At 56.4% G+C, this 27,329-nt stretch overlaps 2 protein-coding genes and 1 long non-coding RNA gene across 4 annotated transcripts in view; 2 read left to right on the top strand and 1 right to left on the bottom strand.

Annotated features, from left to right (window-relative positions):
* The first annotated feature begins 1,823 nt into the window (after positions 1-1,823).
* On the top strand, positions 1,824-22,776 carry P2RX1 (purinergic receptor P2X 1). 2 transcript variants are annotated; one of them, XM_054459304.1, is made up of 12 exons: positions 1,824-2,277; positions 13,171-13,318; positions 13,609-13,680; positions 14,119-14,188; positions 14,497-14,593; positions 14,890-14,970; positions 15,178-15,319; positions 18,743-18,870; positions 20,074-20,164; positions 20,858-20,923; positions 21,298-21,399; positions 21,531-22,776. In XM_054459304.1, the coding sequence occupies exons 1-12, from the start codon at positions 2,141-2,143 to the stop codon at positions 21,594-21,596; spliced, it is 1,200 nt and encodes a 399-aa protein (XP_054315279.1). In that variant the 5' UTR covers positions 1,824-2,140; the 3' UTR covers positions 21,597-22,776. The 2 variants fall into 2 exon arrangements, with proteins under 2 accessions (XP_054315279.1, XP_054315280.1); XM_054459305.1 differs by having other exon boundaries at positions 14,941-14,970; positions 21,531-22,770.
* Positions 22,777-24,448: 1,672 nt separating this feature from the next.
* On the bottom strand, positions 24,449-26,176 carry LOC134738753 (uncharacterized). The gene is made up of 2 exons (XR_010124759.1): positions 25,949-26,176; positions 24,449-25,241 (listed from the first exon to the last, which is right to left on the bottom strand). It is a non-coding gene; the product is annotated as an uncharacterized LOC134738753 (long non-coding RNA).
* A 90-nt stretch (positions 26,177-26,266) lies between these two features.
* The window catches only part of CAMKK1 (calcium/calmodulin dependent protein kinase kinase 1), a 32,786-nt gene continuing 31,723 nt past the window's right edge, over positions 26,267-27,329 (top strand). The window contains exon 1 of the mRNA XM_054459302.2: positions 26,267-26,412. The gene's annotated coding sequence lies outside the window, so the exon portion shown is untranslated. The remainder of the gene's footprint in view (positions 26,413-27,329) is intronic.

Genomic DNA, 27,329 nt, shown 5'->3' with positions numbered 1-27,329 from the left:
CCTTCCTTCTTTCCTCCCTCCTTCCCTCCCTGCTTCCTTTTTTCCTTCCTTCCCTCCCTCCCTCCTTCCTTCCTCCCTCCATCCTTTCTTCCTCCCTCCCTCCCTCCTCCCTTCTTCCTTCCTTCCTTCTTTCCTTCCTTCCCTCCCTCCCTCCCCTTCCCTTCCTTTCTCCTCCCTCCCTCCCTTCCTTCCTCCCTTCCTTCTTTCCTTTACTCCTTCCCTCCCTCCCTTCCTCCCTTCCTTCCTCCATCCCTCCCTCCTTTCCCTCCTTCCCTCTCTTCCCTTCCCTCCCTCCCCTCCCTTCCTTCTCCTCCCCTCCCTCCCTTCTCCTCCCCTCCCTCCCTTCCTCCCTCCTTTCCCTCCCACCCCAGCCACTCACTAGAACGCATGTCAGGGAGAAGGGTGGCTGAAAAGGGACCCACAATGGCCCACACAGTCTCAGCACCCACCCCAGTCCCCATCACAAGCAGCTGTGTCCTGGTGCCTCCCATTCCAATGGCCACAGGGGCAGCTGGGAAAGGAACTGTCTAGGGTCAGGATCAGGTTAAGGAGAGACGTGGCCACCACAGCTCTGGCTCCCAGCATCTCTGGATTTTCTTTAGAAAAGCCCGTGACACCCAATGGATTAGCAGAAACTCCGTGAGGGGTGAGGCTGATCTACTTGACAAGGAGAGACTGACCTGGGTGCTGGAAGGGGCCATGGGCAGCCCTCTGTGGGTGACCCCCATTCAGACAGGCTGCCGGGATTCCCAGCCCCAGGGCCTGGCTCCCTGCCCGGAGCACTTCCAGCTCATAGCTCGCCAGGAAGAAGACTCCTTATCAGCCTTAAGGGTGGGGCGGCTCGGACGACAGTGCCGTGGGGGCTCGCCAGAGAGGCCCCTGCTTCCAGCTTGAACCTCCAGTACCACCCCGGGTGAGCTTGGCCAACTCATTTCTCTTCTCTGAGCTTGGTTTCCTCATCTTCAAAATGAGGGGTGGGGCTGGGGAGGCCTCCAGCTCTGAGGAGCTAACGTGGGACCCTCTGCCCACCCCAAACCCCTGTGTTCAGGGCCCGAGCTGGGGGTGGGAAGGGAAGGAAGGGACTGCAGAGGTGCTGTGCCCCAAACTCAATGGTGGCCTCCAGTTCTCTGTCCCATGTTGCTGAGACCCATCCCCTGTGAGCCTCAATCTAGAAGGAACAGCCCTTATTACCCCAATTTACAGACGAGGAAGCAGGCTCAGAGAGGCAAGGTGACACCCAGCCCCCACAGCCAAGAAGTGGCAGAGCCAGGGGTCTCCGAGGTCAGGCTCTCTCGGCTGGTCTTGGGCCCCCCATGGCACTGTGTGACAGATGTGGTGCTTGCCTTGGCTGGGCACCTGCCACCTCTCTCCCTCTGATGGTGGCCCCGCCAGGACAGATGGTGGGAGAGGAGAGGTGGGGGATAGAGATGCCAACTCAGCACCGAGGTTGACCGGGCACAGGCCAGGCTGGAACTCAGAGCCTCCTTCCTCTCTGCCCTGCTCGATGCAGGCCCCCAGGGACGGAGCAGCCAGCCCTGGCGGGGGAGGGTGGAGGGTGGCGGATGGGGATGGGGCTGGGGATGGATGTCTGATTTTGGCAGTGGAGGGGAGTTGCAGGGAGGCTCCTAGTCTGAGGAGACTCTAGGTTCCCCCAGGCCCTGGCCAGAGCTCCATCTTGCCAGGTTTTGGGGGGAGGATAACTTGAGGAGTCGACTGAGAGCTTTATCTTTGCCCCTGTGACGGGTGGCCTGTGGTTTCCTGCCAACAACTCCTGTTTCCGGAGGCCCAACAGGGCCCGCGCACAGCCAGGAGGGGCAGTGGGGCTGGGCCTGGGTGGCCCCACCAGCCCCGCCCCGTCTATCTTTGGGAATTTATTTGTCCATGGGCGAGGCTGGCCTGCAGTCTGTTGCCTTCCAGGGGCCAAGAGCTGCTCTGACCGCCCAGGGATTCTCTCGCCAACCCAAGTGCCTCCAGCTGACCTCTGGCTCCTGTCCTCCGGCCCCACCTGCACTGCCCTGCTCTTCCTAAGGGGCCAGGAAGCCCCGAGAAACTCTACCATCGACGTGGGTGGTGGCACCCGGCTCACCCTGAGAGCAGAGGCCGTGCAGGGGGCTCGGTTCTGAGCCCCAGCCGGCCCACCATGGCACGGCGGTTCCAGGAGGAGCTGGCCGCCTTCCTCTTCGAGTACGACACCCCCCGCATGGTGCTGGTGCGCAACAAGAAGGTGGGCGTTATCTTCCGACTGATCCAGCTGGTGGTCCTGGTCTACGTCATCGGGTGAGTCCGGGCCCCTCCCGCTGCCTGCACCAGCCCCTACCCCGGGCCTGTCCTCCAGACTCTGAGATCCCTTGCGTGACACCAGCGAGCCCCTCTTCCTCTCCATCCAGGGGAAGGCCTTCCTGGCAAGACACCGTGCGAGAATAGAAAATCCTGCCACTCACTGCTGAGATGGGGACGAGGCCGGAGGGGAAGCCCTGCCCCGGGGCTGTCAGTGAACAGGAGGCAGAGTCTCTGGGTTCTGAGGAGCCGGCTCAGTGTTATGGTTCCTTTGAGTGGTTAGTGATGTTCAGGGCCACAGCCCCACCAACCACAGCCACTGAGTCCTCAACCTCTGACCGCCTGCCAAACCAGGCTGCCACTGACACACAGAGTCCATATCCACATAGAGGCCACAACCAGGCTGCCACTGACACACAGAGGCCATACCCCATACCTGTCACCCCATATGACAGGGTAGAGAGAGACAGACTCTGCTGCCACCTTCCCTGCCTGAGCGAGGGACATCCAGGGACGTTTGAGGCCCCTGGAGCAGAGAAACCCTCACATTCTGAATACCTGGTGCCTTACTGTTGGCATGTCAGGTGGAGGACGGAGATCGGTTCTGGTCCCAGGGATGATAGTTCCTTTCTGGGCACCTCTGGACCTGTCCCACCGGGCCGGGAGTGCAGAATCAGAGGCAGCGTGGGACGCTCCTGCAGTCTGGTTGTCTCGGGAGCCAAGACAGGCCTGGCAGAGGCTGGCACACTTGTGAGTGTGCACATGGAGCTCTGTGCCTCTATGTGTCTGGGTGTGTGTCCCTGGGGCTGGGTGCCCACATGTGGGTACCCTTGTGTGTACATATGGCTGTGCCCATGTCTGCCCTGTGGCCAGGTGTCTGGGTGGCCAGTGTGTGTCCCCTGTGTGTGGTGCATCTTGTCTACTCACAGTGACTCTGCAGAGGGCTCCTGGAGGCCCCAGGGCCACTGGAGGGGGCTCAGCCCCTGCTGGGGTCCTAGGGGTGCCTAGTAGCCCCTGCCTGCCTTTGCTGTGTGACTCTGAGAGTTCTGACCTCCCCATTTTTACCGTGGTTCCAAACCAGAACTGCTAAATGGAGTCCAGGGCAGGCTGACCCAGAGCCCAAACAAGGACCACAAAGTCCTAGTCCCCCGGAAACTTCTGGCGTCCAAAAGAGCCCTCCCTCTGTCCCACCAGTCCCCAAAACCTCAGAGCTGGCCAGGTGGACCCAGGGCCAGGCCCCAGCCTTGGCCTCTCCTCTCTCTTGTTCAGAAACTAATTTGACATCTGTGATGTTGTTTGAGCTTGTGAGGGAAACTGAGGCCCAGAGAGGGGCAGTGGGGTTTCCAGGTCCACAGCAAGTCAGCAGCAAACCCAGGATTGGAGCTGAGCCCTCCTGACCCCCAGGCCTCTGCTGTGCCTTCTCCTTCCTCACCATCACAGGGGGCTGTGGATCCTTTCTGCTGGGCACTGATGATGGATGCCTGGCACAGGACGGGCCGGAAGTCCACCCTTAGCATCACTCCTGACCCTCCCTGGGAGAGGCTGTCTGCACAGGCCCAGCCTACCCTTGCTGGAAGAGGCTGGGGGAAGGCTGTCCTCTCTCTGCCCCTGCGGTTCCCTAGTTCTGCTTTCAGATCTGCAGGTGTGAGGGGCACCAGGTCCCTCCTGTGTGTGGGTCACAGGCTGTCAGTGTTGGAGGGACCCACCCATTCCCAGCCTTAGCCTATGCCCCAAGCTGCCGCCCAGCAGGGAACCTATACCTCCAGTGACGGGGACCTCACTACCGCCCTCCTGCCCGTCTTCCCTCCCAAGACTGTCTAATTAGTTTCCAAATGGATGTGGCCCTTCTCGGTGTCTGTGGGGCTCAGGGCCACAGGGATTAGCCAGGATCTCACAGCTTAGTAAGAGGCTAACCAGGATTTGAACCCACGTGCATGGCTCCAAAGTCAGCCTTGATATTCTGGAAAGGAAACCTCCTCAGAGAGAGGGCACTGGCCTGCCCACGTCACACAGCAGAGGGTGGAAGGAAGGCAGGGTCCGTCATCACCAGCAACCCCGAGGGCTGCAGGCGCAGGCTTCCAGCTCCTGCTCAGGCCGTAGCGCCTGCTGTCTCTTGCGCCCTCGTCTGGCCACTGCTCAGTACTGCACTGACCTCTCAGCCGGGAACCAACAGCGGCAAACCCAACCTCTGACCCAGCCTGGACTTGGTCTTGGCATCTCCGGGCTCAGCTTCCTAACCGGCCCGTGGGGCACGGGTTGCAGGGGACCTCCCCTAAAGTGCACTCAGCTCAGCACTTTGCTGTTTCCTGAGGAGGGCTTTGCTTTCATGTCTGATCCTGTGGGCACTGCCAGGGGATGGAAAGGAGCATGAGAGAAGAGCCAGGCCCCTGTGTCCCAGACACAGGGCAAAGCCTGGGTGGCGGATGGGTGGACGCAGAGACAGACCTGGACCGAGGGACAAACGCCGGAGCACAACTCAGACGAAGGAAGGGAGGTCCCGAGGCTCAGAGATGGACAGAGTTACTGAGGCTGAGCAGAGAGGCTGAGATGCCAAGAACACAGACTCAGGACAAAAACTGAGGCTGTGGTCTCTGCAAGTCATGCTCCTCCAGGAGATCCCAGGCAAGTGCAGGCAGTGAGTGGGCCTGAGACCAGAAGGCTGAGCTGAGCTGACCCTCTCAGATCCAGTTAAGATGGTCTCAGTTAAGGCTGGGTGCAGTGGCTCATGCCTGTAATCCCAGCACTTCGGGAGGCCGAGGTGGGCGGATCACCTGAGATCAGGAGTTTGAGATCAGCCTGTCCAACATGGTGAAACCCCGTCTCTACTAAAAATAGAAAAAATTAGCCAGGTGTGGTGGTGCACACCTGTAATCTCAGCTACTTGGGAGGCTGAGGCAGCAGAATCGCTTGAACCCTGGAGGCGGAGTGGAGCTGAGATTGCCCCATTGCACTCCAGCCTGGGTGACAGAGCGAGACTCCATCTCAAAAAAAAACAAAAAGATGGTCTCAGTTAGAGCTCTCCCTGAAGAGCTGATGAGCTCTCTGCCCCTGGTGGTGTACAGGCAGTGGGCTGTCATCTGTGACCCAACAGGCCATGCTGGGGCACATTGGGACAGGGTAAGGAGAGTGGTGGTTTTGCTGCAGCACAGAGGAGCTTCTCCAAGGATTTGTGAATGTTGCTTGGGGAGGAAGCCAGAGAGGCCTTCCTGGAGGAGGTGACACACTGACGGAACCAGCCATAAGCAAAGGCCTGGGGGCTGTGGGCTGGGCTGGTCTGCTCTCAGCTTTCTCTCCAGTCCCTCTGGGTCTCTTCTCAACTAAGTCCTCACTCATCCCCTGCGCCTCCACACAGACCTCTTGAAATCACATGTTCTGAGATCTCCAAGTGGAGATCAGAGTGCACCAATCAGGGAGAAGGATGGATAGAAATTATTGCAGGGAGAAACACATCCAGGGACGGTTTCTGCAGCATCTTCTCCATGCCTGGTGCTGTGCCGGAGAACAGAGGTGGGACATGGAATGGAGAGAGGGAGAGGAAGGAACTGAGGGTGAATTAGCCAGACTCCTTTGGTTCCTGTGACAAAAGTCCAATCAAACAGATTTAAAATGAAGGGTGGACCAGGTGTGTTGGCTCATGCCTGTAATCCTAGCACTCTGGGAGGCTAAGGCGGGTGGGTCACTTGAGGTCAGGAGTTCGAGACCAGCCTGACCAACATGGTGAAAACTCATCTCTACTAAAAATACAAAAATTAGCTGGGTGTGGTGGTGCACGCCTGTAATCCCAGCTACTCGGGAGGCTGAAGCAGGAGAATCGATTGAATCTGGGGGGCGGAGATGGCAGTGAGCCGAGATTGCACCACTGCACTCCAGCCTGGGCAACAGAGTGAGACTCCGTCTCAAAAAAAAAAAAAAAAAACAAACAAATAAATGAATACATAAATAAAAGGAAGGGTGGGGGTATCCGGTGGTTTATGTAACTGAAAAATCAGTGTGGGTTTCAGGCCCGGCTGGATCCTCCAGGATGAAGACACAGGAGGAGTAAGGTTTAGAGGGGAGAGGGGATGAGGAATTCCCGCGGGTCCAGTCTTGGTTCTCAAAAGAAGCTGTCCATGACCTATCTCCCTTTCCTGGCTCTTCTTTCCTCTCTGGAGGCTTCATTCTCAGGCAGGTTCTCTGTCTTCACAGTGGTGAAATGGCCACCAGCAGCTCCAAGCTGACATCTCACCAGTTTAGCCACTCCCGAGGCACAAGAGCGGCTCCTTCTCCAGAGTGCCAGCAAAAGTCTCAGGCTCAATTCTTATTGGCCGGGGTCGGGTCCCGTGCCCACCCCAGAACCAATCAATCATTGCAGTCAAGGAAACGAAATGCCCTGATTGGAGGAGCCTGGTTGCATGCCCACCCCTTCCAGGCTCTCCTGTCGGGAAACAGTGTGAACCAAGGTCTTGGGGCCGGAGAGAAATAGAGAAGGTGTCACTGGGACTAGGCTGAAGGGGGCATAAAAGGAGCCCAAGGGAGAGGCTGCGAAAGGGAGAGCAGGGGCGATGGCGAAGGCCTTTGAACACCGGGCTGAGGCGCCCGGATTTCTTCTGCAGGCAGAAGGGAGCCGAGGAAGGATGTCTAGCAGGGGAGGGCCTGGGGCAGGCAGGGATGGGTGTGGGGGCCAGAGGCAGGACAGCTGTGAAGAGCCCGCAGGGATGGGAAGGGGGGACAGGGCTGGACCCAAGGCAGAGGCAGTGAGCACGGGTGACAGATGTCGTCACCCCGGCAGGCCTCGCGCCTGGGGCGGCCCCTGCTCAGCTTCTGCCCATTGTTGCCGCAGCACGTAACACCTAGCACAGCCAGAGCTTCTGACGTCTCAAGAGAAGTGGGAAGTGAGATTTATGCATGAAAGAAACTGCTTGGTTTTTAGAGGTTGGTGACGTATTCAAAAAAAAAAAAAGAAGAAGAAGAAAGAAAAACAGACCGGGTGCCATGGTGCATGCCTGTAAACCCAGCACTTTGGGAGGCCAAAGTGAGAGGATCACTTGAGCTCAGGGGTCCAAGACCAGCCTGGCCAACACAGTGAGGCCCTGTATCTAAAAAAAAAAAAAAAAAAAAAAATTAGCCGGGTGTGGTGGCCCGTGCCTGTAGTCAGTCCCAGCTACTCAGGAGGCTGAGGTGGGAGGATCACCTGAGCCTGGAAAGTTGAGGCTGCAGTGAGCCACGACTGCACCAGTGCACTCCAGCCTGGAGGACAGAGTGACACCCTGTCTCAAAAATAAATAAATAACAATAAAAATAAAATAATTAAAACCACAAATGGTTGGCCTGAGATTCAATTCTACATTCAGTTATTCAACACACAGTGTTTACTGAGTTCCTATTATGTGCCAAGCACTGTTCTAGACACTAAAAATACAGAAGTGAACAAAAACCAAGATCCTGCACTCAAGGAACTTAACCCAGATGCCCCTCGACCTGTCTGCGGGTTGCATGGGGGCCTCAGGGTGGGCACGGGTTCTGAGCACATTCCCTCCCAGGCCTGGAGTCTGCTCATGCCCTTCCCCAAGGCTGCTGCTCCCCGACAGCACACGCCCCATCTGGTCAACTCCTGCCTGTGGCCCATGGCCATACCCTGTGTCCCACCAGCCACCTGGCCGGTCCTCCCAACCCATGCCAGAGCTGCCCCCGCACCTGCCCCAGCTCCTCCAGTGTCTCAGCCTTCCCACAACCAGCCCTTCTGGGTCCTTAGATGAAAGCCGAGGGAGGACCAGAAGGACTGGGGGACCCAATGAATGTGGGCATGATGGGGAGGGTGGCTGTGAGGATGCTGCCCAGGTGTTGAGCCTGGGTGATAGGGTGAGGACAGCACCATTCTCCATGACGAGGACACAGGGGAACAAGTTCTAAAGGGAGATGAAGAGTTCAGGTTGATCCAGTTGAATTTCTGTCTGTATAGTGGTTAGTGCTTGGCACGAAATAGATTTTGTAGGCCGGGCACAGTGGCTTACACCTGTAATCCCAGCACTTTGGGAGGCAGAGGTGGGTGGATCACCTGAGGTCAGGAGTTCAAGACCAGCCTGGCCAACATGGTGAAGCCCCGTCTCTACTAAAAATACAAAAATTAGCCAGGCGTGTTGGTGTGCACCTGTAATCCCAGCTCCTCAGGAGGCTGAGGCAGGAAAATTGCTTGAACCCAGGAGGCAGAGGCTGCAGTGAGCCTAGATCGCGTCATTGCGCTCCAGTCTGGGAGACAGAGCGAGACTCCGTCTCAAAAAAAAAAAAAAAAAAGAATTTATCAGGACATCACCACATTGTAAGTTGAGGAGCATCTGGACTTAGTGTGGTTTGACTTAGGATTTTTTGACTTTATGGTGGGTTTATTGGGGGTATTAAGAGCCTTTTTGACTCAGGATGGGTTTATCAGGTTATAGCCCCATCGTAATTCGAGGAGCATCTGTGTAAGACCCTTGGGTGCGAGATTTTTGTTTGTTTTGTTCACTTTTGTGTTTGTTTTGTTCAACAGTATTTGGCGCATGAATAGGGGCTGGATAAATACGTGTTTGTTTTTGTTTTTTAGTAGAGACAGGGTGTTACTATGTTGCCCAGGCTGGTCTCTAACTCCTGGCCTCAGGTGATCCTCCCCACTCAGCCTCCCAAAGTGCTAGAATTACAGGCCTGAGCCACCACACCCGTCTAAGTTTGTTGAATGACTGAATGTGTGGAATTGAATCTCAAGGGAGAGTGCAGTCTGGAGAGAGAATTCTGGGGACACAGCGTGTCTGAGGCAGCTCACTCAGGGAATAGGGGTGGATCGACATTGAAAGAGGAATTTGTGAAGGAGGAACAGAGAACAGTGAAAATGGGAGGTTTTCGTTGTATGTGCCCACTGAGTGCCAGGCACTGTGCTAATCTCTTTAAGAACTCACAGAGGCCGGGCGCAGTGGCTCCCGCCTGAAATCCCAGCACTTTGGGAGGCCGAGGCGGGTGGATCACGAGGTCAGGAGTTCCAGACCAGCCTGACCAACATGGCGAAACCCCGTCTCTACTAAAAATACAAAAAATTAGCCGGGCGTGGTGGGGCACGCCTGTAGTCCCAGCTACTCGGGAGGTTGAGGTGGGAGAATCGCTTGAACCCGGGAGGCGGAGGTTGCAGTGAGCCAAGATCGCACCACCGCACTCCAGCCTGGGTGACAGACTGAGACTCCATCTCAAAAAAAAAAAGAACTCATAGAAGCTTCCCCCAAACGCTTACCTAGATGCTTCCGTCTCCTGGAGCCCAGGCTGAGTTTGTAGTAGGGTCTCACTAAACACTTACTGAGTAAGCAGCGCCTTTAAGGTAGGTGGCGTCACCTCTGTTTTATTGAGAAAACCAGGGCTCAGAGAGTTGTAGTCTCTAGTCTGAAGCCACACAGCTAGGGAGCAGCAGGGCTGGCACCTGACCCTCAGCCACTCCACCATGTGGCCTATTCCACGAGAAGGCCATTGGAGAGCCCCAGGATGGGGGATTGCTGATGATGAGGTAGAAAGCATGGTGAGGGCTATTTCTGGAAGGGGAGAGGCTTCTGAAGATGCCTGTGTCTGACATCAGGCCCTCTTGGTTGTCTTCCCAGGGTGGTGACAACAAGGCCAGATCAAGGCATGGCTTTGGAGGAGTGGGCCTGGCACCATAGTCATTCTATTATTATTTTTTGTTTTTTTGAGACGGAGTCTCACTCTGTCGCCTAGGCTGGGGTGCAGAGTGCAATCTCGGCTCACTGCAACCTCCACCTCTGAGGTTCAAGTGAGTCTCTGCCTCAGCCTCCCAAGTAGCTGGGATTACAGGTGCCCGCCACCACCATGCCCGGCTAACTTTTGTATTTTTAGTAGAGTCGGGGTTTCACCATGTTGGCCAAGCTGGTCTTGAACTCCTGACCTCAGGTGATCCACCTGCCTTGGCCTCCCAAAGTGCTGGGATTCCAGGTGTGAGCCACCGCGCCCGGCCCATAGTCATTCTATTATCACCAGAGTTGAGGTCATGAATGCCAGATCTGACCGACCTTTCCCTTCGACCTCAAGACCGGCAGCTCCAAGGGCAGACACAGATGCACGCTGAGTGCATCAGCCCTGGCGTGTGGGCTCCAGGTGTCTCTGTTTCCCCTCTGTGCTCTGCCTCCTGGGAGACACGTGGAAGCCAGTGTTGCTCAGTGGAGGTGGGCTGAGTCCTGGGCTGGGTGCCTCAAATGTGGGGACCCTTGAGACTGCCACACCTGCAGGCCTCAGCTTCCCTGTCTCTCGGGAAAAGATAGAAAGTTGGTCTTGGGCAAAGATAGAAATGTTGCTAAGCTGTTGGGGCTGAAGGTGCCGAGAGGGAGGTCAGTGGCCCATCCTACAGAGGGGCTCAGGACAAGGAGAAACTCCTCTTCCCCCCTGCATCAGCTCCTTCTGGCTTGGACACAGAACCAGAGGCCTTCCTAGAGGAAGGGGCCCAAGGAGGCCAGTGGGGGGATGGGCGATGCTCTTGCTCTCCCTGATGGGGCTGGAGGCAGCGTGACAGACTCAGGACACCCAGGATCAGAGGCCTTTGTCATGCCTCCACCTGTTGCTCTCTGGGACCTGCAGGGGACAGCAGTGACCAGGCGTAGGCTTCGGGAGCATGTGGCTTGGCCGCAGTGCCAAGGTGAGAGGGGGCTTGGAGAAGAGGTGGGTGGACCATGAGAAGAAAGAAGAGGACATTGGTTGGTGGCCTCCCTGGGGCCTGCAGCAGGGAGAGAGGTGACTCTGGGACTAAGAGGCCTGGAGAGTTCTGTTACCAGACCTGCACCCTGGGAGAAGGAGAAGGGAGTCCATTGCTTTGAGCTCCCCTTGGACAGGTGAGCTTGGGGTAGGGTAAGGAGTGGAGGGGGATGACACATCTGACCACAGGTGCACTCACAGATTTGCCCTGGAGGTATACAGCCACACACCCCATACCTGAACACACACACACACACACACACACACACACGTTACCCTGAATCTCCACAGAGTCTTTCCTCGAGGAAAGGGCCACAGCCTGGAGAGGAGAGTTATCCAGGACTGTTTCATTTGCAAGCAACAGAAACCAAATCCAAACTGGCTTAAATAAAGGAAGGACATTTATTGGTTTACGTAACTGAAAAATCCAGAAGTAGATTTTTCAAGCATGCTTCAGGTATGGCTGAATCCAGGTGCTCAAACAACATTGTCAGGATTCTGCCCCTCTCTGTCCCCTGGCCTGGCTTTCCTCTAGGAGAGCTTCATTGTCAGGATGGCTCTTTCCAGGGGTGGCAACGATGACTACCATAGTTTTCATCTTGCAGCCGCCCTGCTTCGCCACTCAGTAGATAGGACGTTTCTTTTCTGGCAATTCCCAGAAAAGTCCTGGCCTCATTGCTGAAACTCCCCAGGTCATGGGTGTGTCCTTAGACCCGTCACTGTTACTGGGGGATGGAACATTGATTGGCAAGCCTTGGTCATCTGCCCAACTCCTGGGGCTAGGAGAGAGGTTAGCCCCATGGAACCTTCCAGACTGAAAGTGGAGAATCCAAAGGAACGGGACTGCTCAATACTGGGAAGGCAAGGCTAGAATTTCCCAAGAAAGCTGGAAGACCTCCTGACTGAGCCACTCCCACAGTGCCTAGACCGAGGGGCTGGATGCTGCAAGCCCTCCAGAGGACCACCTCCCTGCTCTGTTTTCCTCACTGTCTCCCAGGGGGTCCCAGCATGGCTGGATCATAATAAGAACTAATGTCTGTACTGCATTTATTCTGTGCCATCCCCATTCTGAGTGTTTCTACATGTATGAACTCACTCACTTGATCACTACAAGAAGTACCATTGTTGGCCGGGTGCAGTGGCTTGTGCCTGTAATCCTAGCACTTTGGGAGGCCGAGGCGGGCGGATCACGAGGTCAAGAGATCGAGACGATCCTGGCCAACATGGTGAAACCCCATCTCTACTAAAAATACAAAAAATTAGCTGGGTGTGGTGGCGCATGCCTGTAATCCCAGCTACTCAGGAGGCTGAGGCAGGAGAATTGCTTGAACCCGGGTGTAGGAGGTTGCAGTGAGCCGAGATGGCGCCACTGCACTCCAGTCTGGGTGACAGAGCGAGACTCTGTCTCAAAAAAAAAAAAAAAAAAATGAAGTGCCATTGTTATTCCTATTTTATAGATGAGGAAACTGAGGCACGGGGGATTGAATAGCTTACCCCAAATCCCACAGTAAGTATGGAGCTGGGATTTAAACCCAGGCTGTTAGGCATTGAAGACTATATTCTCAGCCTTCGTGCTCTGCTGGGACCTCTGGAAGGAGGAGCACCCTGGGAAGGACTGGGGTCCAAGAGGCTTGGCCTCCAGGCCCCAGCAAACTCTGTTCTTGGAAAAGGATTGGAAAGAGTATTTGAATTAGCAGTTTCTTTCTTTCTTTTTTTTTTTGAGACAGAATTTTGCTCTTGTCGCCCAGGCTGGAGTACAATAGTGCGATCTCGGCTCACTGCAACCTCCGGCTCCTGGGTTCAAGCGATTCTCCTGCCTCAGCCTCCCAGGTAGCTGGGATTACAGGCACTCACCACCATGCCAAGCTAATTTTTGTATTTTTAGTAGAGACAGGTTTCATCATGTTGGCTAAGCTGGTCTCAAATTCCTGACCTCAGGTGATGCACCCGCCTTGGCCTCCCAAAATGCTGGGATGACACGCCCGTCCTGAATTTGCATTTTCGTAGTGACAAGCACCGTGGAACTTCAGGCCAGGCCAGCAGGGGGAGGCAGGGGAGGCTGTCCTGCCTCTAGCCCAAGACAGGAGCTTTAGGAGCAGATAGTGGCTCAGAGGCACATCTGGGGAGGGCGCGGGAAAGCATGTGATGGGTCCAGCTGGTGCCAGAACCACAACTCCCCCTCTGTCCCCACCCGCACAGGTGGGTGTTTCTCTATGAGAAGGGCTACCAGACCTCAAGCGGCCTCATCAGCAGTGTGTCTGTGAAACTCAAGGGCCTGGCCGTGACCCAGCTCCCTGGCCTCGGCCCCCAGGTCTGGGACGTGGCTGACTACGTCTTCCCAGCCCAGGTGAGCTGGCTCAGGGCTGCACCTTCCCCTCACAGGGCCTGTCTCAGAGCTGGGTGGAACTCTGTCCCACGTCCCTGTGGGACCAGCCCAGCTCCTCTTTCTCTCTGGACCTCTGTGAATACTGGGCAGAAGCAGCCTGGTGATGTCACCCCATGTTGGTGGCAGGGGGTGTGGTGGCTGCTGCGTGTCCTGTGGGCTCTAGGGGCCTCTGCTTGGGCAGTGGTGGGGCCCTTGGGGCTCTTCTCCCAGCTCCCAGCCCACCCCACCCTCCTCCTGCCCCTCACTTCTAGGGGGACAACTCCTTCGTAGTCATGACCAATTTCATCGTGACCCCGAAGCAGACTCAAGGCTACTGCGCAGAGGTGAGGACTTCTGCCCGCCAGCCCCCTTCTGGGACTCACAGGGGAAAATGACGTGCAGAGAAAGTCTCCAGGGGCACTTCCTGCAGGGGCCATAGTGATGGAAATTCGGGCACATATTCATACACAGCAACTGTCAACCCTTGCAGAGCTTAGCCTTCCTGCCCAGCACACGGTGTACCAGGCAGGGTGCCGAGACTTCATGCCGACCCCCACCGCCCAGCTGACACTGGCAGTGGGCGGCTGGGCATGAGCCCGGGCTGGGGGGGGCCTCGGCAGAGCAGTGTAGGGGGAAACGGGGGAAGGAGGCTGTGAGCAGGCGTCACTCCAGAGAGGTCTGAGACTGCCCCACGCTCTCCCTAGGGCCCTGGGGGGGGGGGAGGGGCTCTTCTCAGGACCCCACCCAAGGGGCCTGGGGCCAGCAGCTTTCGCCTCCCCCAGCACCCAGAAGGGGGCATATGTAAGGAAGACAGCGGCTGTACCCCTGGGAAGGCCAAGAGGAAGGCCCAAGGTAAGGTCAGCCTCCTCCTGTCCCTCCACAGTCCCCCGGCTGCGGGCCCTGCCATCCTGTAGGCCCAGCTTGGTGCTGACCTGCCTCTCCCCGCACCCCTCCAGCCGAGGCGGACTCCAGGAGGGACTTCCTCCTGCCCTCTCCCTCCTCCCCCCGGGCGTGGCCTGCCCGTCCCGGCCGGACCCAGCCACGTTTCTGTCCTCGGCTCCTTTGCTTGAGTGGCCCATCACTGGGAGCTCCTGGAGAAGGGGTCTGGGGCGGCCTCCTCTGTTTACTGCAGGCACCCAGGGGTTTCTCTCTGGCACCAGGCATCCGCACGGGCAAGTGTGTGGCCTTCAACGACACTGTGAAGACGTGTGAGATCTTTGGCTGGTGCCCCGTGGAGGTGGATGACGACATCCCACGGTAACACTCTGACCTTCCAGGGAGCTAAGAACAGGGTCCCAGGCCAGACAGAGGAGGGCCTGGGTCTAGAAAGGATCTTTACCCCTTTTTCTGACCCCACCCTCACCCCATCCGTGCAACCTAGGCTGAAGATTCCCCTGGGTCCTGGCCACGTTAGAACACACCCACCCCTCAACCCGCCCAGGGCTGCAGGCGGGTCTTGGAGGCTCCGCCCACCCCCTGCTAGTCCAAGCTCTGTGTGAGACACACAGGGGGCCTCCTGGGGAGGGGCAGTGAGTGAGTGTGGTGTCCTCCAGCCCTGCCCTTCTCCGAGAGGCCGAGAACTTCACTCTTTTCATCAAGAACAGCATCAGCTTTCCACGCTTCAAGGTCAACAGGTGCGTGGAAAATTCGGGCAGAAATGCAGGCAGCTGGCTGGGGCTGCTCCAGCAACTCTCAGCTGTCTCTGTCTCCCTCCATTCCTGCTGGCATGGAAGGAATCAAAGGGGCATTGTGGAGCCTGTGAGGGGTCCCCAGGCTTTGGGGCGTGGTGGGCACCCTCCCGGATGACACACAGCTGCTGTCAACACCTTCCACCCCCATAGGCGCAACCTGGTGGAGGAGGTGAATGCTGCCTACATGAAGACCTGCCTCTATCACAAGACCCTGCACCCCCTGTGCCCAGTCTTCCAGCTTGGCTACGTGGTGCAAGAGTCAGGCCAGAACTTCAGCACCCTGGCTGAGAAGGTATGGGGCATGGTGCCAGGCAGGGGGGGAGGGCTGGGCCGCAGGATCCTGATAAACGCTTTTTAGGTCCAGTTCATCTTCCCAAGTCTCCCTGGTGAGGGCTGAGTATATGTATGGGTCTGTCCCCTAATACCGGGGTCCCCTGAGGGTCGGATCCATGTCTTCAGCAGGTCCTGGCATGGAACTGGCACAAAGGAGGTGCCCAGAATGAACGGATGTGGGCAGACCTTGTCATCTGGATGTTTGTTGATGTCCTGCTTTAAAAAAAAAAAAAAAAATTAGATAAAAGCAGCTTGGTCAGGTGCGGTGGGTCATGCCTATAATCCCAGCACTTTGGGAGTCAGAGGCGGGTGGATCACTTGATGTCCAGGAGTTTGAGACTAGTCTGGCCAACATGGTGAAATCTCCTTCTCTACTAAAAATACAAAAATTAGCCAGGCATGGTGACGCGCGCGTGTAATCCCAGCTACTAGGGAGGCTGAGGCAGGAGAATCACTTGAACCCGAGAGGCGGAGGTTGCAGTGAGCTAAGATTGTGCCACTGCACTCCAGCCTGGGCAATGGAGCAAGACTCCATCTCAAAAGAAAAACAAAAACAAAAACAAAAATTGGCCGGGCACAGTGTCTCATGCCTGTAATCCCAGCACTTTGGGAGGCCAAGGTGGGCGGATCACCTGAGGTCAGGAGTTCAAGACCAGCCTGACCAGTATGGTGAAACCCCGTCTCTACTAAAAACACAAAAAAATTAGCCATGTAAAAAATTAGGCATGCACCTGTAATCCCAGCTACTTGGGAGGCTGAGACAGGAGAATCGCTTGAACCTGGGAGACAGAGGTTGCAGTGAGCTGAGATCACGCCACTGCACTCCAGACTGGGGGACAGAGTAAGACTCTGTCCAAAAAAAAAAAAAAAAAAATTATCTGGGTGTGGTGGCGGGCGCCTGTAATCCCAGCTACTCAGGAGGCTGATGCAGGAGAATCGCTTGAACCCGGGAGGTGGAGGTTGCAGTGAGTCGAGATTGCACCACTGCACTAGTCTAGCCTGAGCGACAGAGCAACTCCGTCTCAAAAAAAAAATTAAAAAAAAAAAAAAAGCAGCTTGAATCCTATAGCCTATGGCCTCTGAGAAATCCTGTGCCCCTGGGATCCTCGCAGTCACCTGGGATTCTGGAGAAGCAGGCCCTATGAGCACAGAACTAGCTAACTGGGTTCAAATCCCAGCTCTGCCCCAAACGAGAAGTATGAATTCAGACAAGTCTCTTAACTTCAGTGGGTCTGAGTTTTTGGACCCACCAAAAGGGGGCAATAATGGTGCCAGTCTCGTGGGGTCGTCCTGAGGGTCAAGTGAGTTGATGCGGTGTGCCTGGCGTGCCTCGCTGCCTGGCACGTGGGAAGCCTAGACACCTGGCCGCACGTGTTCCTTATTAGTCCTGCTCTTGCAGTTGCCTATTCAGGAACGAAATCAATCCCTTTTCTGTGATGTTACCAAAATAACCCACTCACGACACATTTGTCTGTCTACAAGGGAGGTCAGCAAACCCTTTCTTTCAAGGGCCAGATAGTAACTATTTTCAGCTTTGCCGGCTATATGGGCTCTGTGCCAACTACCCAAGTCAGCTGTGGAAGGGCAAGGGCAGCCACAGACAATATGTGAACAGTGGACCTGGCCATGATCAGGCCCATGGGCCTCAGTTTCCTGACCCCTGGAGGGGGGTTGACGCCAGAGCAACACACACGCTGAATGTTAGACCTCCCTGTTCCTAAAAATCTCCCTGTCATCAGGGCTGGGCGCGGTGGCGCACGCCTGTAATCCCAGCACTTTGGGAGGCCGAGGCGGGCGGATTATGAGGTCAGGAGATCGAGACCATCCTGGCTAACACGGTGAAACCCCGTCTCTACTAAAAATACAAAAAATTAGCCGGGCGTGGTGGCGGGCACCTGTAATCTCAGCTACTCAGGAGGCTGAGGCAGGAGAATCGCTTGAACCTGGGAGGCAGAGGTTGCAGTGAGCCGAGATCGTGCCAGTGCATTCCAGTCTGGGTGACAGACCAAGACTCTGTCTCACAAAAAAGAAAAAAAAAAAAAAAACTCCCTGCCATCTTCAACTGGGAACTTCTCAGTAACTAGGCTCCTGGCAAGTAGCCCAGCTCCCTGCCCCCTTCTCCAACCACCTTCCAGCTCTTCTTCTGTTGCTCAGCCTATCTCCGCCTGCTCCATTACTCGCCTCGCCCTGAGGAGCTTCGCTTTCTCAAATGTTTTCTTCCCAATCCAGGTCTTCACAGATTCCTTCTTTAATTAATGCAGTAATTGTCTGCTTGCCTCCCACACTCTGACCTGTGCCAGGAACTCAGGAGTTGGTGATGAATGAGACAGATAGCTTCGTCCTCCTGGAGCTTATAGTCTTGGAGGAGATGGGTTAATACATAATCACACTAAATAAACTTATGATTATAAAGCAAGAAACGTTCCCAAAGAAAACACACGAGTGAAACAGAAGGGAATAACAAGGACATATCTGGGCTACAAGAGCAGGGCGAAAATAAATAAATAAATAAATAAATAAATAAATAAATAATAAATAACTGAAAATGAAATGGTCAGAGAGCTGGAGTGTGGAGGGTAATGGGAGGGAAGGCCAGTGAGGGTGACAGGACCTCTACCCCAAAACAGTTTCTCAGTATCTTTTCTTAAATAAAAAATGTTCAGTTTTTTTTTGTTGTTGATTTTTTGAGACAGAGTCTTGCTCTGTTGCCCAGGCTGGAGTGCAGTGGCATGATCTCGGCTCACTGCAACCTCTGCCTCTCGGGTTCAAACGATTCTCCTGCCTCAGCCTCCCAAGTAGCTGGGATTACAGGCGCCCGCCACCATGCCCAGCTAATTTTTGTATTTTTTAGTAGAGATGGGGTTTCATCATGTTGGTCAGGCTGGTCTCAAACTCCTGATCTCAAGTGATCTGCCCACCTCAGCCTTCCAAAATGCTAGGATTACAGGTGTGAGCCACCACGCCCGGCTCCAAAATGTTCTGTTCTTGAGAGAGTGCTTGTACCAGCTGTGAGATGGGTTTGTTTGTTTGTTTGTTTTTGTTTTTGAGACAGAGTCTGGCTTTGTGCCCAAGCTAGAGTGCAGTGACGCATCTTGGCTCACTGCAACCTCCGCCTCCCAGGTTCAAGTGATTCCCCTACCTCAGCCTCCCAAGTAGTTGGTATTACAGGTGTGTGCCACCACACCTGGCTAATTTTTGTATTTTTAGTAGAGACGGGTTTTCACTCTGTTGACCAGACTGGTCTTGAACTCCTGGCCTCAGGTGATCCACACGCCTCGGCCTCCCAAAGTGCTGGGATTACAGGTGTGAGCCACTGTGCCCGGCTGAGACAGGGGTTTTTGATTCTGAAATCTCAGATCTTAACTACTTGTGTCCCTGGCAGGGTGGAGTGGTTGGCATCACCATCGATTGGCACTGTGACCTGGACTGGCACGTACGACACTGCAGACCCATCTACGAGTTCCATGGGCTGTACGAGGAGAAAAATCTCTCCCCAGGCTTCAACTTCAGGTGTCTGCCAGGCCCCCAGCAGTACATTCTTCCTTGTAGTCTTGCGGGCTTTTCTACTCCCAGAACACTTCAGGCCTGAGGAAGTGTCCCCAGAGGGGAGCAGAGGGTCCTGGGCAGCTCCCAGGAAACCAGCAGGGAGAAAGATATTGAAGTCTCTAATCCCCTGTCCCTGGGTCTCAGACCCCTTCAGGCCTACCCGGCCAGGACTAGCTGGGGAAATTGCTGACATTGGGAGCTGGGGCAATGGCTGATCATAGTAGCCCACACCTGTGATCAAGGCATCTTGGGAAGCTGAGGTGGGAGGATTGCTTTGAGACCAGGAATCTGAGGCTGCAGAGAGTTGTGATTACACTACTGCACTCCAGCCTGGGTGACAGAATGAGACCCCATCTCTTTTTTTTTTTTTTGAGACAAAGTCTCGCTCTGTCCCCCAGGTTGGAGTGCAGTGGTGCGATCTTGGCTCACTGCAACCTCCACCTCCCGGGTTCACGCCATTCTCCTGCCTCAGCCTCCCGAGTAGCTGGGACTACAGACGCCCGCCACAGCGCCTGGTTAATTTTTTGTATTTTTGGTAGAGACAGGGTTTCACCGTGTTAGCCAGGATGGTCTCGATCTCCTGACCTCGTGATCCGCCAGCCTCAGCCTCCCAAAGTGCTGGGATTACAGGTGTGAGCCACCGCGCCCGGCTAAGACCCCATCTCTTACAAACAAACAAAAAGGAGTTGGGGCCAGGCGCGGTGGCTCACGCCTGTAATCCCAGCACTTTGGGAGGCCAAGGCAGGCAGATCATGAGGTCAAGAGATTGAGACCATCCTGGCCAACATGGTGAACCCCGTCTCTACTAAAAATACAAAAATTAGCTGGGCGTGGTGGCACATGCCTGTAGTCCCAGCTACTCGGAAGGCTGAGGCAGGAGAATCGCTTGAACCCGGGAGGCGGAGGTTGCAGTGAGCTGAGATCTGACCACTGCACTCCAGCCTGGCGACAGAGCGAGACTCCGTCTCACAAAAAAAAAAAAAAAAAAGGAGTTGGGGCAAGCGTTGAGTACAACTTTCCCAGAATGAGGCCTGGGATCCTGCCCGGGGTTGGGGATGGGGCTGTATTCAGAGACCACTAAAGCTCCTGCATCCCTGATGCACTAAGAACTCCAGACCCAAGACAGTCCCCTCCATCACCCTCCTGCCACCTCATCCCTTCCCCAAGGTTTGCCAGGCACTTTGTGGAGAATGGGACCAACTACCGTCACCTCTTCAAGGTGTTTGGGATTCGCTTTGACATCCTGGTGGACGGCAAGGTAAGTGTCCAGTGTGAGAGTGGTGGCAGCTGAGACACATTCTCAGCTCCTGTGAGTACCTTTGGGCGTCTACAGTTATAGACAACCGGAAGTTGGGTGGGTGCATTCAGCAGTTTTACTTCTAATAACAGATGGGCATGGGGCATGTCCAGGGCAGGGCTTTGCAACCTGTGGCCGTGTCTCCCCCACAGTCTCCTTGCGCTCAGGGAGGCAGAGCCAAGGTCAAAACCCAGGTCTAGGGCCGGGTGCGGTGGCTTACGCCTGTAATCCCAGCACTTTGGGAGGCCGAAGCAGGTGGATCACAAGGTCAGGAGTTCAAGACCAGCCTGGCAAACATGGTGAAACCCTGTCTCTATTAAAAAATACAAAAATTAGTTGGGCATGGTGGCGCATGTCTGTAATCCCAGCTGCTCGGGAGGATGAAGCAGGAGAATCACTTGAATCCGGGAGGGAGAGGTTGCAGTGAGCCAAGATCGCACCACTGCACTCCACCCTGGGCAACAGAGCAAGACTCTGTCTAAAAAAAAAAAAAAAACCCAGGTCTACTGACCAGCAGCTGGTGGCCCATGTAGAGTCCGAGGAGGGGACAGTTCACAGCCGAGGGTGGGGAAGTCCCCTTGTCCCAGGTCCGGCCTTTTCTAGCTAGGCCCCTTCCCGACGGTTAGCCCTTCTCTCCCTGGGTCCTGCCACCAGGCCGGGAAGTTTGACATCATCCCCACAATGACCACCATCGGCTCTGGAATTGGCATCTTTGGGGTGGTAAGTGCTGGGGTCACCGGCTCACTGTGCTGGGGTCGGCCCCTCCTCCTCCACAACTCAGTAGCAGCAAGACGTCCCTCACTCTAAAGCTTGACCCTAACTGTCTATCATTTTTGAGCCAGCAGCTGCCCACCTCACCACCTACAGTAGATCTAAGAAAACCAAGGCCCAGAGCTGGGGCAGGACAGAGTTGGGGTGGAACCATCTTGGTCCCCTGAGAGTCCTGCAGGGACTCATCCACCCTCCAGGAAACTGGCCTCTGGTGAGGTCAGATCCAGCCAGGGCCACACCACCAGGGACTGAGGTGGGATGTGGAGGGCTCTGTACCCACCCCCGCATTCCCGTGCTGTCTCCGTGCCCTTCCCTGACCCCAGGCCACAGTTCTCTGTGACCTGCTGCTGCTTCACATCCTGCCCAAAAGGCACTACTACAAGCAGAAGAAGTTCAAGTACGCTGAGGACATGGGGCCAGGGGCGGTAAGAGAACCCCCCCAAGCCAGGCCTTTCGAAGGCCTCCGGCGCGTGTGTCTGTGTTGGGGTGGAGGGGCGTGGGCAGCTGCTTCCCCAGCACTGACTTGTATCCCCTAACCCTTGCACCACATACACAGGATGAGCGTGACCTCGCAGCCACCAGCTCCACCCTGGGCCTTCAGGAGAACATGAGGACATCCTGATGCTCGGCCCCCGACTCCTGACTGGGTGCAGCGTGAGGCTTCAGCCTGGAGCCCTGGTGGGTCCCAGCCAGGGCAGAGGGGCCTCCCCAGGAAGTCTCCTACCCTCTCAGCCAGGCAGAGAGCAGTTTGCCAGAAGCTCAGGGTGCATACTGGGAGAGACCTGTGCGAATCTGAGCTCTGGCTCCAACTCCACACCCATCGAGGGAGCCCTACCCTAGCCTCGGCCGCTCCTGGTGGGGAAGGGCTGGAGCTGGGCAGGACCCTCCCACACACCTGTACCCTAGCTTCGTGCTTCTCTCTCTGGACTCTCATTATCCAACCTGCTGCCTCCATTTCTCTAGATCTGTGCTCTCCAATGTGGCAGTCAGTAACCATAGGTGACCAAATTAAACTAAAATAAAATAGAATGAAACACAAAATTCTATTCCTCAGTTGAACTAGCCACATTTCAACTGCTCATTAGACACATGTGATTAGTGGCTGCCATACTGGACAGCTCGGGGCATTTTCACCATCGAAGAAAGTTCTGTTAGACAGCCCTGCTTGAGCCCTGTTTCTTCCTGGCCTTTGGTTTCCCTGGGGAACTTATCGACCATGCAAGCTCCTGGGCCCGCCCCAGACCTCCTGAACCAAAAGCTCCAGGGCTGGCCATATGAGCTGTGTGGACGGCAAACTCCCCAGGCCATTCTGGGACCTAAGTTTAAGAAGTGCTGTCCTCGAACTTTCTGACTCTAAGCTCCTGAGCAGGAGTCAAACTTAGCCCCGAGCCTGCACTTCCTGGCAGGTGCAGACACTGAATAGGGTCTCAAACACCTTCAGCATGTGTGTTGTGTGCTCACGTGCCACACGGTGTCTCAGGCACACAACCCAGTGTACACACCACCTACGTGCACACAGCATCCTTCCACAGTGTATGTGAACAGCTTGGGCCCTGCAATCACAACCATCTACACACATCTACACCCCCAAGCACACACACATGGTCCGTGCCATATCACCTCCATAGGGAAAGGCTTCTCCAAGCGTGCCAGCCCAGGACAGCCCTCCTAGCCATGAATCCTTACTCAGCTACCTCGGGTTAGGGTAGGAGCCCCAGCCAAATCCTGGGGCCTGCCTGGCTCAGTCTGAACAGAAGGTCTGGGGGAAGCGAGGGGTGGAGTACAATAAAGGGAATGAGGACAAACCTCTGCTGTCCGTGCTTTCTTTCCAGACCTCTCTGAAACACAGTGTGCTCGTCTGTGAAATGTGGGGCTGAGCTGGGCAGTCTCTGAGATCCCTCTGGATCTGCTGGTGGGGACCAGTGAGCCGACTCATACGCCCTGAGCCCAGTAGGGTCAGCGCTGGGTGGAGAGGTCAGCTTACCTCTGTCCATGGGTTGCCATCTTGGCACAGCCCTGAACATTGGCACTCTTCCCAACCCTCCACGGCTGTGAGAGGCCTGGCAGTGGGACAAGTAGAGAACCCCAGGAGTGGCCTCGTGAAACAGTGGGGAGGAAGGGGCTGGCTGTGCCAGGAGGGAGATCTGGGGGAATCCCAAAGAGGGGAGGAGGGACTTGACTGAGGCTGTGTGCAGGGCCCTGCTGTGGGCATGACTTCAGGCCTGGACTTACAGCCAGGTAGGATCTCTGGGCAGCGTGCCCCACCCAGTCACCATGCTCCGTCTAGACCAGTGCTGTCCCGTAGAACCTTCTGGAATGATGGAAACATTCTCTATCTATGCTGTCCAATAGGGTACCCAAAAGCCACAGGTGGCCTCAGTGGAAATATGCAGCCAAGGAAATGAAATTTGTATTTTACTTACTTTTAATTAATCAATTTTTTTTTGAGACAGAATTTTGCTCTGTCGCCCAGGCTGGAATGCAGTGACACGATCTCGGCTCACTGCAGCCTCCAGCCCGAGTTCAAGCAATTCTCCTGCCTCAGCCTCCCAAGTAGCTAGGATTACAGGTGCCCGCCACCATGCCTGGCTAATTTTTTTGTGTATTTTTAGTAGAGATGGGGTTTTACCATGTTGGTTGACCAGGCTGGTCTCAGACTCCTGACCTCAGGTGATCCGCCAGCCTCGGCCTCCCAAAGTGCTGGGATTACAGGCGGGAGTCACCATGACTGCCCAATTATTTTTAATTAATTTAAATAGTTACATGCGACTAGCGGCTACCAGACTGGACAACACAGGCCAGCCCCTGCCATCTCCCTCAGGGCCTTGGCCTTCTGCCCTCTCCCCCAACCAAGATCCATCACTTAGATTTTATAAGACTGGAACTTCCTCTTCTGTCCACCCTTCTTTCTGCAGACACACCTGCGTTTGCACTTCCTGCCCCCCTCCCTTCCGAGTGAGCAGAAAAGGGTCCCTCCTCTGTGTTCAGCCTCACCACCCAGCCCAGAGGCTGCCCAGCAGAAGCCACCTCCGTTCTCCTACCCCTACATCTGTCCCCCTCTTCTGCCTCGTCCTGGCCCAGGTTCCCCAGCAGCTCTGCCCCCTCTCCCCTCACTGCAACCTTCCAGAAAGACCGGTCCACACTTCCCTCTGCAATTGGCCTCCACCCCAACCACTTCTCCTAGGTGCCCTTGCCAAGGTCACTGGCAGTGTCCTGGTTGCCAGGTCTAAGCAGACACTTGGGCCCCATATCCTGCTTGGCCTCACAGCTTCTGACATTGTTGTCCAAGCCCTCCTTGTCGAAAGATTTCATTCCAGCAGCTCCTAGGACACACCCTTTCCTGACTTTCCAGCCTGTCTGGTGTGCAAGGAAAAGACAAGTTTCAACTGCAGCTCTGCCACAGTTCACTGTGTGTCCTTGGGGGAAGTGGCTTAAGTCTCCAAGCCTCCTCTGTGAGTCAAGGATAATAACAGCTTTTTTTTTTTTTTTTTTTTTTTAATAGAGACAGTTTCACTATGTGGACCAGGCTGTTCTCAAACTCCTGGGCTCAAATGATACGCCCCCACCTCAGCCTTCCAAAGTGCTGGGATTACAGGCATGAGCTACTGCCCCCGGACAATAATAGCTTTTAGCAGGGTTGAGGAAAGACCTGTAAACAGCGCCTGGCATACAGTCGGGCTCTGCCCCTCAATCTATCCACCCTCTCAGTGGTGGAGTCCACTAGTTGTTCCGGATATCTGTTCTCCCTGTAGCAATTCAGTCCTTCGTTCTTGGTTGGGCATGTGGCTACCCAGAATGGAAGTTGCATTTCCCAGCTTCCTCTTGCCGCTGGGTCTGGTCATGTAAGTTCAAGTGGTATATGTGAAAGTGCCATGTGGCAACTTCTGGGAACTTTCCCGAAAAGAGAGCTGGTGCAGACCCTCTGCCCTCTTCTTCATCCTTTTCTCCACTCCACTGCCTGGAATGCGTATGTGATTGCTGGAGCTCTAGCTGCTATCCTGAACCATGAGGTCAAAAGCCACACCCAGAAGTTGCTGGAATTATTCATTCAACAAACATCCATTGAGCACCTATGCCATGCGACAGGCTGTGTGCTGGGCGAATCAGGCACAGAGCTTGCCATCCAGGAGCTCCCAGTCCCGATGAGGAACAGGCAGGTAAACAGATGCCAGGTACAAGGAAGTACCTGGGTGGGGCCACTAACCCATGCTGGAAGTGGGGAGGTCATGGAGAAGGTTTCCAGGCAGAAGTAGGATTGAACTGAACCCTGAAAGACGAGTAGGCGTTAAACAGGCAGGTGGTTGGGAGTAAGGTTATACAGGGCTTGATTAGACCTATTCTCAGGGTGAGCCATAGAAAATGCCTCTCGGTGGACTTGCGTTCCTGAAAACTTGCTCTGGCTGCCAGGTAGAGAAAGGCTAGTAGTAGGTGAGACTGGATGGGGCTAGAGGCCAGGGCAGAGGCTGCTGCAGCAATCAGGGGCAAGATGGTGGTAGCCTGAGCTAAGGGAGGGGAAGTGGGGTGGAGAGGAGTGGGCCGATTCCAGGGATAGTTAAGAGGCAGCATGGCAGGGCCTGGAGATGGACTGGTTGGAGCAGGAAACAGGGAGGCAGCAGCAGGTGACTCCCAGGCTCCTGGCTCCACTTCGAGACAGGGACCCAGGAGGTTAGATTTGGGGGAAGGATATGGGGCAAGTGGTGGTGCCAGAGGATTCACACGCGGAGGTGTTAGGGGAAGAGGTGGGGGCAGAGTCCCCAGGAACAGCCACAGCGAAGGTCACCTCACTGTCCTGCTGAGTTCCCTCCACTCCCTCGGCCCTCACTAGGCCATTCCTGTCGCCGGCTCACCGAGCAAGCACTTCACTCTGTGCTAAGCCACCTCTCGGCCTCTCTGCCCCCGCCCCGCAGAAGCTGCACTCCTGGGCCTGCCATTCAAGGCCTTCCTCCCAGGGCCTCGCCCCTCCCTCGCACGCACCGCGCCTCGCCCGGGAGGGAGGGGCGCTCTGTCTCCTGCAGGCCGGGATGGGGGCGCAAAGGGTTTGGCGGGGAAGCACGGTCCCCTGCAGGCCCAGGTGAAGGGCCCACGCCACGGCCGGGAGGGACTTCGGGGACCCCAGGACGCCGGGGGCGTGGCGAGGTCGGCCCCGCCGCAGGGGAGGGAGGGCCCCTACAGCGCAGCCCGCCGCGGTCCCTTAGTCCAGGAGGGGGCGGGAGTCCCGGGCTCCGATTGGGCGGCGCTGGCGGGGCCGTTCGCTCCGACCAATGAGCGCGGGCCGGGCGCGGCGGTGGGCGGGGCAACGAGCACTGCCGGGAGCCGCGGCGCCCGCGGGCTGAGCTCGGCGATCTGTGCCCCAGCGAGGCGGTGGGGCGGGGCAGGGCGCGCAGCAGGAGCGAGCGGGGCCGCCCGCCGGGCCGCGGAGACTGTCGCCCGGCGCCCAGGTAGGGATCGGCGGGGAGGGGACGCGGGCTAGGAGCAGGAGGACGAACGCCTTAACACCTGCCCCGAGCCTGCAAGAGAGAGGCGTGGGGGTCTGCGAGGCCGCGTCTACGAGGGAGCTGGGATCTGGTCAGGGCGGGGATCCTTCCCCTTCTGTCTGCGGGGCCGGGTCTGCGGGGTGCCTCGCGGAGTCTGCTCGGGTCTGCGCCGGCCACCGGGACCGCATCGCCGCGGGTGCCCCGCCGTCTGCGTTCTTCCCCGCTTCTGTCTGCGGACCGCATCCATCCCCGGTGCACCGTCCCCCGCGCCCGGCTCCTGGTGGAGGCCGCGTCTGTGCGGAGTGGGCCCGGCCCGGGGCACCCACGTGCGGTTCTCCGCGGAGCGCTCCTCCCACGGCCCTCCGGAGCGTCTTCCTGCAGGAGCCGGGGGCGGGGTGGGAGATGAATGGGGCGGCGGCGGCGCGCGGCTCTGGCTGCGCAGGGTCCTGCCTTGGCTGGGGCGAGAGGGGGCGGCAGAGGCGGGCGCTGCGGCTTCGGGGCCCGGGAAGCGCAGGGCTGGTGGCTGGGGGGGTGTCCACGTGCGCAGGGACTTGCGTGTGCTGTTTGGAGGCGGGTGTGCGTTTGTCACGTGGACGCGAGAGTGTGCCTGTGTCTGCGTGGGGGGTGCAGGACAGGATGGAGTGGTGTGTGAGGGCGGGTCACGCGGACACGGGCGTGTGCCTGTCAGGGGAGGGGGTGTGCTCAAGTCTTGGCGTTGCAGGGCTGTGCAGAGAAGGCTATGTCACAGACCACACCACTGGGCCTTGGTGGTGTCTGCAGGGCGGGCACAGGAGTGTGGGAGGGACACACAGCCTGTGCGCTGGAGGATCCCAGGGAAGTGGCACTGGCCTCCCCAAGCCCTGCCCTCTTTCCTCCAGTAC

This window comes from Pongo pygmaeus, chromosome 19 (assembly GCF_028885625.2).
Source record: "Pongo pygmaeus isolate AG05252 chromosome 19, NHGRI_mPonPyg2-v2.0_pri, whole genome shotgun sequence".
Lineage (NCBI taxonomy): Eukaryota > Metazoa > Chordata > Mammalia > Primates > Hominidae > Pongo > Pongo pygmaeus.
The sequence above is the reverse complement of the archived record's forward strand: the minus strand, read 5'-3'. Positions and strand labels throughout refer to the sequence as shown.